Source organism: Molothrus aeneus, chromosome 1, assembly GCF_037042795.1.
Source record: "Molothrus aeneus isolate 106 chromosome 1, BPBGC_Maene_1.0, whole genome shotgun sequence".
Taxonomy (NCBI): domain Eukaryota; kingdom Metazoa; phylum Chordata; class Aves; order Passeriformes; family Icteridae; genus Molothrus; species Molothrus aeneus.
Genome location: NC_089646.1, coordinates 7017504 through 7031350, shown reverse-complemented (window position 1 = coordinate 7031350; position 13847 = coordinate 7017504). Strand labels below are relative to the sequence as shown.

At 41.3% G+C, this 13847-nt stretch overlaps 1 protein-coding gene across 1 annotated transcript in view; it reads left to right on the top strand.

The window, feature by feature from the left end:
* Positions 1 to 13847, top strand: part of KMT2C (lysine methyltransferase 2C) — a 189633-nt gene that overhangs the window by 52803 nt on the left and 122983 nt on the right. The window contains exon 4 of the mRNA XM_066550958.1: positions 7163 to 7301. Within this exon, the coding sequence (XP_066407055.1) occupies positions 7163 to 7301 (139 nt within the window). The remainder of the gene's footprint in view (positions 1 to 7162; positions 7302 to 13847) is intronic.

The following is a 13847-nucleotide window of genomic DNA, read 5'->3' as shown; positions in this document are numbered from 1 at the left end:
TGCTTTGTGTGCTACATGCTCTTCTCCTCACTGGAAAGAGGGGCTGCTCTGTGTATGATTTAGTTAATTGAATCACAGAGTGGTCTAGGTTGGAAGGGACCTCAAAGATCATCTTGTTCCATCCCTTCTGCCATGAGCAGGAACCCCTTGCTAATTCTGTGGACCTGTCGTAATTTTTATTACAGTAATGCTGTATTGAGGCTGACTCTTCCATTTGGTAAAAGAAATAGAAGTTCCCTGATAATGAATTGAAATCACACTATAAATCAGGCTGATGTTGGAGTCCCACAAACACCTACCCTGGTAGCCCTTTTCTAGGTCAGGTTCAAAGGGGAAAAACATAGTGGGTAAAATGAACTTATTTAGGATAATAAAGGAGATACCCATTAAATGACTCTTAATTCAGTAGTAGTTCATGTAAAAGAATATGCAGGGCAAAATTACCATCCTGCTTTTATATAAACAAAATCATTCTCAAATAGCTTTTGCTACCTGAGCAAGTGGTGCTTCAGTTCTTCTGAGAATTGCAGAAGCTTTCATAAGTCAAAGAGAGAAGGAAATTCTAGGAATTACTGGCAAAGGTATAAGCAGAATGAAGCATCAGCAAGGGTTCTTTTTTTTTCTTTTTACTGTTGCTTTATAAACCTTTGGCATGTTAAATGCCACATGCAGTTCTGCTTTGCCTTCTCCAAAAGGATGATCTGTAATTGGGAAAGTACAGGAAAGGCCAACAAGTATGACAAGAAGTAAGCAATAGCTTCTGTATGGGGTTAAGGTAAAACCTTCAATCTGAAGTGATTTCACTGAGGAGGAATGTAAGAGGGTCCAAAAAATGATGAGTGATGTGGAGAAAACGGACAGGGCACAATGACTCATTTTGTTGTGCAGCACAGAAATTAGGGGACATCAGGTGGTGTTCATAGAGTACAGGGGCAGGTGCATTTGCACTCAGCATCTACTGCAATTACAGAATTCATTGTTCCTGGATGCTTTGGGCATGAACAACTTGACATGGGTTTCAAGAAGACCTAAACAAATTAGTGACAAAGTGACCTAAACAAATGAGATGGGTGCTGTTGAACACCACTCCTGGCTTAGGAAGTTCCTCAGTCAGGGAGGTTCCATGTTATGGTTATCCATAATCTGGTTTCATGTTTTTTAGGTGATCAAAATTACAGTTTAAATGGTCCTGCATTGAGTATCTTGGTCCTACATTGAGAATCTTGATTTTATAACTTATGCAAAATTTGCATTTTCTGTACGAAATGTATTTAACAGTTAAGAGGTTATTTGAATGAAAAGTATCAAAGTATACAGTGGAATGTACAGACAAGAATAACTGCAGGTTTTCTTCTCATCTCTAACACCTGTTGCAGTATGTAAATCAGAGAATTATAGAACAGTTTGGATTGGAAAGGACCTTAAAGATCATTCAGTTCCAACCCTCCTTCCATGGACAGGGACCCACAGACCACATTTCCCAAAGCCCCATCCAACCTGGCCTTGAGCACTCCAGGGATGGGGCATCCCCAGCTTCTCTGGGCAGCCTGTGTCAGAATCTCACAGCTTCACAAGAATAATTTTTTTCTAATAGTAATCTAAAACTACCCTCCTTTAGATTGTTGTAAAAGATTTCTGTACCTAAGAGATCTGTGCATGTGACTTCCTCAGCCACTGGCAGGAGAGGTGATACTGCTATCAAATTGTGTCCAGAGCAGTAACAGAATTACAAACTCTGAGTAGTGGAAACTTGTTTTGTTCCTAAACTGGGAACAAAAGTGAGTGAAACTTGTTAATGATAGAACTGGGTAGTGTCAGGGTTTATCCCAGCTGTCTGCTTAGTACCACACAGGTGCCCCCTCACTCTCTGCCCCATGGGAGCATTGGATCAAGGTCAAACCCCAGGGTTGAGATTAGAACAGTGCTGAGCCCCTGGCACAGGTTGCCCACAGAAGCTGTGGCTGCCCCATCCCCCTGGGTGTTCAAGGATGGATTGGATGGGGCTCTGAGCAGCCTGGTCTGGTGAAAGGTGTCCCATGGCAGGAGGTTGGAATTGGGTGATCTTTAAGGTCCCTTTCAAGTCAAACCATTCTGTGATCTACTGGGCATGGTGTTCTATGGTGTGGAGTATCCCTCTGGCCAGCTGGGGTCAGCTCTCCTGGCCATGCCGTCCCCTGGCTCATTTTTGCATCTCTTTGCTGGCAGAACAAGGGAAACTGAAGAGTCCTTGCTTTAGAGTAAACATTTTTTAGCAACAATAAAAACATCAGTGTGTTACCAAAATTAAATCTCATCCTAAATCTGAAACACAGCTCTATACCCAATACTAAAGAAAATTGACCATGCTAGCCAAACCCAGGACAGGTAGGCATTTTAAATTCATAGTTTGCATTCCCTTGTTAAGGTTTCTTTTCATATTGTTGCTGCACTGACATGTTTTTTTCTGTCCAAACTCCTGGAACATTTTGGTGTGTTTGTAGTTCTGCAGACCCCTGTGGGGCTCTGTAAAGCCCTGGGGGTCCCATTGGCTGTTTCCTGACACAGCACTACCCCTTCCTTGTGCAAAAATAGCTGTGGCTGCCTTCAAAACCTCCTTGCTCCCTCTCACAGAACATCTTGGTAGGCAACAGTTGAGACCCCTGAGATCTCCCTGCTGTGTTTGGTGATCTTGGTATTTTCCAGCCTCTGCAGTACTTTCTGTTTTTAGTGAAAGTTTTGGAAGCCCATGACATGTGCTTCATTGTCTGCCTAATCAGTAGGTCTGACAGTAAAGTAGTTAAATAGTCAACCTGCTGCACCTAAATATTAATTTAATAGTAGAATATTAATTTTATGTTTATGACAGGGCTTTGGGTTTTGTTTGGTGGGGTTTCTTTTTAAGTGTCACTTCATAATGAGTATTATAATATTTTAATTTTTTTTTCCTGGTAGAACTCTTACGGTATTTTTAGGTTTTGACTTGACAGGTAGTTTCTGAGTATTTAGAAGAAAACCCTTTTGGATATGCTGGTGTCCTGTCCTTTGCCTGATTGCCACAGCAGAGCTCACACATCCATCTCCTTATTTTGTTTTATGTTTACTCAAGTAGCTTGTAGAATAGGGCCTTGTGATTGCAAGAAAACGGAAAATAATTGTTTGTAAAGAAACAAAAGGACATTATAGATCTGAAGTTGATTTTGCTTCATCACATCCCCAAAGAAAGCTGTGATCCTGTAACAAAATCCCAGCCATCCCCAGTTTTCCTGCTTTCCACAAGCCCTGCTACAGGGGAGGCTCACAAAAACCAGGGCTTCCCTCCTGAGCCTGCATGTCCCACCTGTGTCTCACATGGAGAGAGTTTTCCAAGGGCTCTGGAGATAGAGCAGGAAAACAGGAAATGAGCAGCACAATTATTACTCAGAATGTTGTAAATCTCTACATAAGACATGTAAAGAAGGAGACCACTACTGTTAGGAAGGTGGTAGTCAACATAATCAGCTGGGGGTGCTGTGTGCTGTTTGTTATTTTATTTGAGTGTTCTCTGCATTCTGCTCTATAAAGGGGGATAAAAATAATAAGAAATCTTTGAACCTTTGTGTTTTTCTCTTCCTTGAAAAAACCCAAATTAAAACTTGAATAATGTAAAGCTAAGGACTCTGTTTTCACCATTGTATACATATTACTGAAGCAAATGTGATGGAAATGTTAATGAGAAGAGAAATTTAATACACATGCTGTAAATTTTACCAATCCCAGTGATTTTCCCTGCATATCTGTCCCATGTCAGTGTTAGGCAATTTGATTTTTTCCTTCCTATTTCATATCTCCATCCTTGGAGATGCTCAAAAACCATCTGGCTCTGGTGGCCCTGCTTGAGCAGGGGTTTGGACAAGGTGGCTCTGGGCTGCCTCTACAGATGTGATTCTATGAGTTACCCAAGTTGGATAGCATGTGAAAGTCTCAAGCCTTTTGATGGCCCATATGGACAGGAACTTTAGTCCTTGTGCTTTTGGGGGGTTTCTTTTAAGAGGAAAAGTAAGCTTTTCTGCCCTCAGCAGCCAGGTGAGAAAGAACTATGAATGCAATTGTTTTCAAGTAATAAAAAAAATTTAAGTGCAGTGTTTCCTAGTATTTTCCTAAAGTTTCAGTAAAGCATAATGACATTAAAAAATAACTTAGAGACACTGGGGAATTGTACAACTATGTCTTTTAAATTTCAGTCTCCCCACTAACTCACTATACAGAGGCAAGACCTTCATGGTGCTAGAAACAATCATGAAAAGAGGATGCAAAATAAAGCATTACATATGAATCTGCAAATGAGCTTCCCATTTATTAATCATCCATGGATCTTTCATTCCCAGTAGCTTCAAAGTAGAATGCCATAACCAAATCTGATGATGTTCATTAAACATACTGTGCCAGCTGCTTCCAAGAACATCTCTGAGTTGTATCTGAGATGTCTCCTTGCCAGGCCACTGCTGAGATCCTAGGAATTTTGACTCATGAAATGCGTGGAGTGCTCCTGTTCTTCCTTCATCTTCTGCAGGAAAACTTTCACAAAGTTTTTTTTTCACAAGTAACACAGAAAATTTTCATGCTGTTTAGTGAGCACCGTGTTTTCAGTCTTCCAACGGCATATTGAGGCACAGTTTGCTTTATTGCAGAGACAGCAACTGAGATGTTGTTTGTCTCATTTAGTATAATTTGGGTCCCTCCTTCTCTGGAGAAGCAAACAGCAGGGGAAATGCACCATAAGGATGTAAGCTCATCTAGTTGCCATGTGTAGTGAAACAATCTGTGTCTTCTCACACGGCCCAGAGTTCCTGGGAGTGACTGGGAGCGCCCCTGAACTTGGCCTTCCCAGTGTGCTGGGTGCCCAGTAATGGTAATGAGCTGAAAGCTGGCAGAGAGTAAATGGCTTTTTTCCTTTACTTGATGGAAAGTTTCAGCAGGCACACAATCAAGCCAGAGTTCCTTTTGCACAGTTTAACTAGGTTAAAGAAAGTGGCCAGGATGGATCAGAGCGGGGCCAGGGTTTCCGGTGGTCTTCCTGCAGCGCTTCAGGCGTGGCCGTCCCGGGCTGTGCTGTGGGTTTTGTTCTGAGTGCTTTGGTGTCTGCCTGTCTTCTAGGTGTTTGTGTTTTGCTCTCTTCATTGAGGTTGCATTTAGAAATTTGGGGGTTAGTGGCACAAGATTGTCCTTTGGATCCAGCATTCTTGGAAATGCACCGCAGACCGTTGTGAATGGCTCTGCTGGACGCTGCCTGCTTCGGGAATCTTCATCCAGGAAACATCCAGGGATGTTTGTTCAGATGTGCCAGAAACTGAGGCTGTGGGGTTTGGGTTTATTTTGTTTTGTTTTCCCTACAGAGACATTTACTATTACAAGGGATGCATTCCCATGGGGATATTTATTTAGTGTCAAATCAAGATCCAGCATGCTTGTTCAGAATAGGTTGGTGAAAGGGATTTAACACAAACCATTGGGATTTTGGACAGGTAGTAGTCACTTTTGGATGTTTCAGATGCGCAAAAAACATTTCAGATGTATGTTACTGAGTTGTTTAACTGAAGCAGGAGATGCAATTTCAATTTACACCAGCTCAGATAAGTACTTGGAACACTCAGTCATAACCAGGAATTTTTTTTTCCCTTAATGTTGTGTTTCTCATCACTATGGTTTGAGGTGTTCACTAGGGGTTTTAAATGTTATATACATTGTCTTCCTAAATGAGTTCACCTTAGGTTAAAGAAAAATCTTCTTTCAAATCTCTGTGCATGAAACAAGACAGATTTCCCATTTTCCATGTGCTGTAGCAGGCGTATGATTTCAGTATTTCAGACCAAGCTGCACAGTTTTATGTTCTGAGAATTTTCCTCCCTTTTCTTGGTTTTATTTATAAGATTAAAGCTTGTAGCAGGTTTTTATGCATGCCCACCCATGTGGCAGATTCTTCTACCCTTTCGTTTCTCCACTTGTCATTTATCCTCTGCAATATTTAATTATATTTTGACACGTATGTTAATTTAAAAAAAATGAATATATCTTCTGCTGAAGTTTTCTAAATAATCTGCTGCTTTACTCCAACTGGACTTCTTTGCAAGAGCTGGATGTACTGGCCTCTGAGCTCAAACCCATGTTCACTGGGAATTTTGAGGGGAACCAAAATGGCACTGCTATGAGACAGATCTAGAAGCCAGGGACACAGGCAGGATGAGGCACATGTATCTTGAGCTGGATATGTCAAAGCACATCTGTCAGAGTCCTGTGATTTTTATGTTGCTTAGGTTTCAAAATCAAAGTACAGAGGAGTGCAGAAGCACCAAATTCTGTTCCTGTACAGCCTTGAACCTTGTTCTGTGCATTCTGGTGCACTTGGAGCAGCACTTTTCCATGTCCTTGTGGTAAATCCCTGACTCCTCCAAGCAAAGGGGGAAATGATTGGGAAGAGGATTTAAAGTTGCACAGACAGTGGCAACTTCACATTTCAGAGTAAAACCAAACTTTCTAGTCAAATCTAGCATTGTCAGCTAGATGTATATATAATTATACATTTATATATTTATATAGATGTGTATATTTTTCTGTCTAACAAGGTAATGTAAAAGTATGCTAAAAAATTGGTTATATTCCTTCAGTTCAGAATGAAGTTTAAGCTGGCATAAACCAGGTCTTTCATTCCTTCACCTCCTCAACCCTGTGCCAGCATAGTTAGTGCAACCAGGAATGAATTTGCAGGGAATTGAACAAAGTTAAAGGTAACAGGGGAGGAAAAGAGGTTTAATATACCCTAGAGTAGTGTGCTCACTGTGATGTTTGTTCAAGGCTGACACAGCAGGTGCATGAGAGATGTGGGGAGAATGGAAATGCCTAAAACTCCAGCCTTGTATGAAATTTGTCACTGAACAGCTCTCTCCTTGCCCCATTTCTTGTTGCTATTGAACAGCTTTAGTTCACAGTGGTACTTTGTGTTACGGAAATAATGTTGTAAGCATCCAGTTTCATGTTTTAGCTAGATGTGCTAATTTCCTATTCTTCTCATTTTGTTGTGTGGCAGAAGATATTTACATGGGTTAACCTGTCTGTAAATAAAACTGATGTTTTCTGTGCAACGGAAAGCTTCCAGATGCAGATGAAATAGTAAATATTTTCCTCTTTGTGTTTTTTTTTTTTAACCCAGAAGTCAAGGAGCAGTCTGCAGAAGAGGATGCCCAGACAGAAGTGGAGAGCACCAAGCAGCTAACACCAGTCCTTCAGCACTCTGTGTCCGAGGAGTCCGCCAGCTCCACCACCTCCGTGGGTGTGGAAGCCAAAACCAGGTGAGTGAGAGAGCCAGGGGGAGGTGGCTGCTGAGTCAGGGGCAGGGCTGGGGCTTTGGGGTGCAGAGTGCTCAGGGCACAGGGCTGGGACTCTCTGTAACTGCTTTGAAGTTTGGGGCTGTGCTTTAATTGGCGCACGGGGAGATCAAGGTGAGAAGCGCGTTCCGTGAGTGCTGTCCTCACAGGGCTCTGGGAAAGCCTGGAGTTACAGCTGGGGAAATGAAAGGAGGCATAAGTGATAGGAGATAAAATGTGATTACTGAAGCTTTCCTGCTGTGTAGGAAATGGTGTATTAGCAAATTTATAGAAAGTTATTTTTTGATGTTGCAGCTTGTATGAGTGTATTTTCAGGAACAAAGTAAACCAAATCTCTTGCCATGTCTCCTGTGTTCTTCCTTGTTTTGGAATTTATAACAGAGAAAATAACATTTGTATTTTTAAATATTTTTGTTAATACAAATTAGCCTAAAAGCAGTGAAAGTATTAATTATGTTACACGAGGGAAACCAGAGCACGCTGTCTGTGATCACTGTTGAAATGGTGTCACACAATTCTAGCAGAGCTTCTCTGGTGAAGCTCTGATAAAAGCTTCTAACCCAGTTGCAGGTCTCTCCTGCTGCAGAAGGTGCTCTTACCAGCTACCAGACAGTTACAGGTGTAATTATATTTTGACAGACTTGGAGAGAATTGTCGTCATCATTTCTCTTCCTCCTAATCCAACACAGAGCATATTTTCCATGCACAAAAAATTACTTAATCTACTTGATGCAGATATAATTTTCATGTTTTACATGCTCACAAACTTCTTAGATTTCAAGAGCTACTTTCCCTCTTACAGAAAATTCAGTTAAATAGTTTTTGTGCATATACCTGAGTGAAATACATAAAAATTTCTGTTCTTGATGGAATTTTCCAAGGCTGAGATTAAGTTGCACTAAATACGTAGAGCAACTTGAACTGAGCGGCTGTTTTGCTTCATTATTTGACCCTGTTTTGGATAACTTGCAAAAAATTTAGTGCTGTTTCATCCACTCTCTGTTCTTCTCAAGGTTACTTTTTTTGCTGTTATCATGAATATTTGATTACACCACTTTCCATAGCCATAGACTTGTTTCTTAAAAGCTGGACAACAGTCTCCTGGAAAAACTTTGGCCTGGTTCTGAGCCAGCCCTTATTTGCCCTCAACTTATTCTTCCTTCCAACTGAAAGTGTTGACTTTGATCAGTCAGGATGGAATGGCAATTATGTGCTCATTGCTTTGGCTGATCAAAGTATTAAAAGGCTGAGTACTATTATTTTTTAATTAAAATAATAGTGATCAGACTCTGTCTCTGACATTTTGGAAAGAAATGTATTGAGGAGATATGAAACTGTTAATTGGGAATCAGAGGGTTTCTCTGACCCCAGGTAATTTTGATTTCAAACTTGGATGCAGAATGAGGGTTAGTTGCAGAAGTCATTGAAGTCCTCAGAACAGTGGAAAAAGCCCAGTTGTCAGAGTTTCTGTGGAAGTGATTCTTGATAAAAGTTTCTTCTGATCTGTGATGTTTGATCAATCATTTGTGTCATGGTCTGTGTAGTGCTGCCACTGAGATTGTGTCATGCAGGGGCTGGAGGACTGAATTCTGGGTGCTTGACTCTGTTTTCTTTGGAGAAAATGCAGTGTGTGAAATAACAGGCTCTGCTAATGCCTATGTAATGACTGGAGGAGATGTATCAAGATACAGGATAAAAAGTGACTCCACAGTGCCTTAAAGCTGTTACTTGGGGAAGTAGTTTTAAAGCTGATTTCCAAATAATTCGTACTCATCAGCTTCATCTCTTTCTTGGTAAGCTTTTCTGGTTTATAACTTAAGTAGCTTCCACTTTATAATAAAATGGAAGAGTTGGTGTCTTTAAAAATAGCTTTAGGTATGTGAGACAGAGGAGCATTATGAGAGTATATCATAACAGACAGAGCAGAAATTGCCTAGAAGACAGAAAAGAATCCAAGCTTCCACAAGAAGTAGATAAAGGTGTAGGTGGAGCTACTTTTGCATTGCTTTTTCAGAGTTCAGTATAAGAAAATTCTGTGTTTCTGTCTTTGGTAGTGAAGATAAAGGAATTAGAGAAACACAGGACACAGGGCGTAAAATAAAGTCTTTTCCATGAAAAAAAATTAAATAATTTACTACTAAAAACCAGTGATTTTAACATAGGAGGACATGTCAAAGCTAGGATGGGGATTTCAGTAGCTGAGAGATTAGCCAGAACTTGGCTTGAGTGGTGTTTCTCTCTGGATCCTTCCCGAGACTGCAGCTAAATAAAAACATTCAAGAGGAAGGCGAGAGAGCTGGTAAATTTTGGAACTTTCCTGAGGTGGGATATGGGAAACCAAGAGAACTACTGACAGCAAGTGGAATTGGGCAGGGAATTCAATAACAGATTCAGGATTAATGCTCAGAAAGGAATGTGTTAAAAACCCCATTGAAATAGAGAGAGTCTGAGCCATACTGGGGTGGGGAGGCTGAAAGGGCTGAGGCGTGTGCTTGAAAGGAGTGAGTGAATTATTGACCACATGTGGGGAGGGGCAATAACATCAAGCAGAGATAAACTCCCAAGCCTGGCAGGGGCAGGGGTAACACTGCCAGCTCCTATATATCACGAGCATCATGAGTTTTGGAGCCTTTTCCTTTGGTTGTTCCCTTTTTTCTTTTTATAAGCCTTGTGAGAAGCTTCTGTCAGGCCAGGACTTATGGCTGAGTGGAATCCAGCTTCTTCCAAAGTAATCTGCTGCCTTGGTTTGTGCTGCCTGCAGAGAGCAGGGGAAGTGCAGCCCTTGGGGAAGGCAGGGAGCCAGGAGCCGGCTGCGACTCAGAGCAGAGCCCACTTCCACCTTCCTCCTCTGGTTCCCACATTGGCAACCCCTGGCATTAAAAGCTAAGGAGAATGGCCTAGAAACACAATTTCATAGAAGAACAAAACACCTTTTGATTTTAGTTTCTGTCTGCTCTCAGAGAATGTGAATTGCATTAATTGCATGTTTTCAGTCCTTTTGCCATAATCATGAAGACAGAACATTCTTAAAAAGTAGAAGCTGAGGTTTTCACACAGCTCTTTTTGATTTTGGTGCTTTGGCCTGCTTAAATATCTGCTCTTGTGAGATTGTTGCTAAAACTACAAAAAAACCCCCAAAGAACTGGCAAAACACCTTCCTGCTTTCTTGCTTCACTTGTAATTGGACAAAGCACGTAATTTTCATTCCAGACCAATTGCGCCATTCCCTGTTACTTTGTTGCTGCTGCTTAGATGAAATCTGGAGTGTGGAGATGGAGGACTTGGGTGCTTTATTCCATCAAAAAGAAGTGGTTGGTGAGCATCTGTAGATTGTGTGAACAAAGAAAATAGTAAATAAGTAGCAGTGGGCTTCCTTATTTTTGTTCCTTTTTTTTTTTTTTAATAATCTTAAGCACATTACAAAATTTGTAACAGAGCAACACTCAGTGGAAGAAGAAATTGTAGAGTGGCAGAGAGTAGACAGATAGAATAGGATTATTCTGGATAGAATAATACTGCAGTGATGGAAGGAAAAGCTAGATCTCCAGGCAGGAGGAAGTTAGATTACTATTTAATATTTAATATTAAAATATGTTTAAAAATTTGTTGAAGTTGTAAAGTCAAGCACATGTTTTGGGGAGATACCAGTATTAAGATTAATTTTGAAACTGATTATTTCTTTTTATGAGCATGTACTGTGATACAGTTTGTAGTTTTATGAGAATGTTTTTCTCCAAGGATAGTTTCTGCAGAGAATGGACCTTTGGCATGACGCAGGGCATTTGAAGCCATTGCAGAGTTTTGCCTTTACATTTCCAGCTTTAGATCCATATAAGCCATTATGGGATCTTCCTCTGAAGCCAGTGATTTACATCTGGAAAGAGGACATAGCATTCCTTTCTCTTTCAAACTGAAGTACTACTTCAGCATTTTATTAATGACCAGTCTAACCCAGAGTGGAATTACTGATTTGGCTAGCAGGGCACAACTAAAGACTAAGACCACACACTGAAAAATGAGAAAAAAAGTTAAATATTTACTGGTTTTCCATCCTGTTTGTTCATGCATTATTAGGGAAATGGTCTCAAGAAGAATTCTGTGACGAATCATTGTTAAAGCAACTTTTCCTTGGATTTATAGGGCAGGAAGGGACCTTTGGAACTCATCTAATTCACCTCCTTTTCCAAGGCAGTTATCTACAGCTGTCATTCCTAACACAAGCTTACATAAACTGCTCTTAAATCTTCCAGTAATAAAAGCACCAAATCTTCCCTAAACAGTCCCTTCCAGTCTCTTCTTTGTTTTTACTGTTGGAACCCCTTTGCTCACATCTAACACACATTCTCCTCGTCCTGGGTTTATTCCATTGCTACTCGTACCATCTGCCAAGGATAATGGAGGACAGCTTTGTGCAAAAGTCTCTCATTTAATTCCCCAGCATGCTTTACCTCGTAACAGAAATCCCAAATTTGTTCCTACTTTCTTTGTAGATGATGTTTTCTTGAGCTCAGATCCTTCTTGCTGGTTTGAGTTTTCTCCAGATGGTCTGTGTCTTTCTCAGAGCACAGAAGGCGTGTCACACAAATGGGGCCAAAGAAGGGTTTCACAGGCAGCCAAAATCCTGCCTTTTGCTTAGGCTGAACAATTGCCATTGTGGCCATAATGTGTTTAATGCTCTCATGTAGGACTTGTGCCTCGTGGGATTTGACACCATCATCAGTGACATTCATGGCTGGGCCTTTAAGTTGCACAGACCTTTGCTCCATGATTTAGTCTGTTCTGGAGGAAGGTCCAACCACAGAAACCATGAAATGTCTCCTGCCCAGCATGAGCAGGTGCTCACAGGTGCTCCAGGTTTCTGGAGTCCCACTCTCAGCCTCTTGGATGCTCTTAGGCAGCTTTTCTGTCTCATCCCCATCCTAAGACAGCAAGTCTCCACCTGGGCCTGCCCTGCTGCTTGCATGTTCTGCACTGGTGAGCAGCAAGCTGAGCACTGGCAGGTCAGGTCTGATGCCTGGACAAGTTTTCTGTCCTCTGGGAGATGGCAGACAGACAGACAGACAGAAGCACCCCATTGGCTGGCAGTCTGTCAGGCCATGCTGAAGGGCTGGGGGCAGTACTCACTGCAGCATGGGATGTCTGCTTTGTCAGGGATTGCACAGGTACAGGATATTCACAGACTGGTAATAGTCTGGGATCTTCTGTGTCAGTGTTGAATGAATACAGCATTTTCTCTCATTTCTTCCAAATATCACCTCTTCCATTTGTGGGGGTTTTTTTTTTGGGTTTTTTTTTTTTTTTTTTTTTTTGCCTCCAGCTTTCTTTGCCAGCTTCTTGTGTTTTTTATGCTGTTGGATAGTCATATTCCCATTCTCTTTGCTAATTCTAAATTGCTCATCAGTTTTAATCATTGTTTCAAGGTTCACCTAGTTGAGGTTTACTCTTCTTTGTCTCTTTGCCTGATGTGCAGTTTCCCTCCATCCATTTCCAGTGACTTCTAGACAGGTGTTTGTTACATGGTATTTCTTCTCACCTTTTTGTCCATTTTCTCATTCATTTCCTTGTCAGTTGTGACTGTTTTCTTCTTGCTTCCTTCAGATGTCTGTGTGATTTCTGTTGTTTCCCATAGTCAGTAGTCTCATTTCTCCAGCACCTTCCATTTCTCTCACACAACAAACTCTGCGTTGTGCCCTGAACTCCTTCCTTGCTTCCATACAGAAGCTGATGGAATGTATAAGCAATTACTCTGGTAAAATCTGGACTCTGAGCACCCCAGAGCTGTAGCTGCAGAGATGATCCCTGTGAGTGTCTGTGACCTTTGCCAGAAGGATGTTCATTCACAGGGAATGGATGGTTCATGTGGAGTCTGCTTTCACTCTGGGACTGAGAGATTGGAGTGTGCTTAGTGAGGAGAGAATCTTTGTGCTCGTGGCTTCAATGTGCTAAAGCTGTTCTGAAGCACGTGTGCTCTGCTTGGTGAGGATAGAAACATTTAGAGAAATGAGTTTGGACTAGTTTTCATAGGGTTACAGAAAGTCTGTCTAACTTCAGAAATGAATACAGTGAAACTCAAAACATGGCACAGAACAACAGAAGGGTTGATCAAAGATCTCAAGTAGATTCCAGTTAAACAATTCAGGACCCTTCAGTCTCTGAAAGATGTTGGAGAAGGAAGATAAGAAGCTTCAGAGTCATAGATGGAGTAGGAAAGGTGGCTGTATCCTGACTGTTTATTTTAATGCAAGAAGCTGAGGGTCATCAAGTGAAACTTTTAAGGGTTAGATGCAAAATAAAAGGAGGGGATTCTTTGTACAGCAGAGAGTTGTCTAGAGTGATACCCTTGCCAAAGGATGTGGTTTGCTGAGACTTTAGGTGTGGTCAAGAGTAGACTGGGCAAGTTCAGGAAAGGGAAAATGAGAATGAGTGTAGAGGAATCACAGTTGACACAGGGAGGCCCTGAACTGAATGTGCTGGGGGCAGGGAGGGTATCGTGTTTGCCTCCTCTTCAAT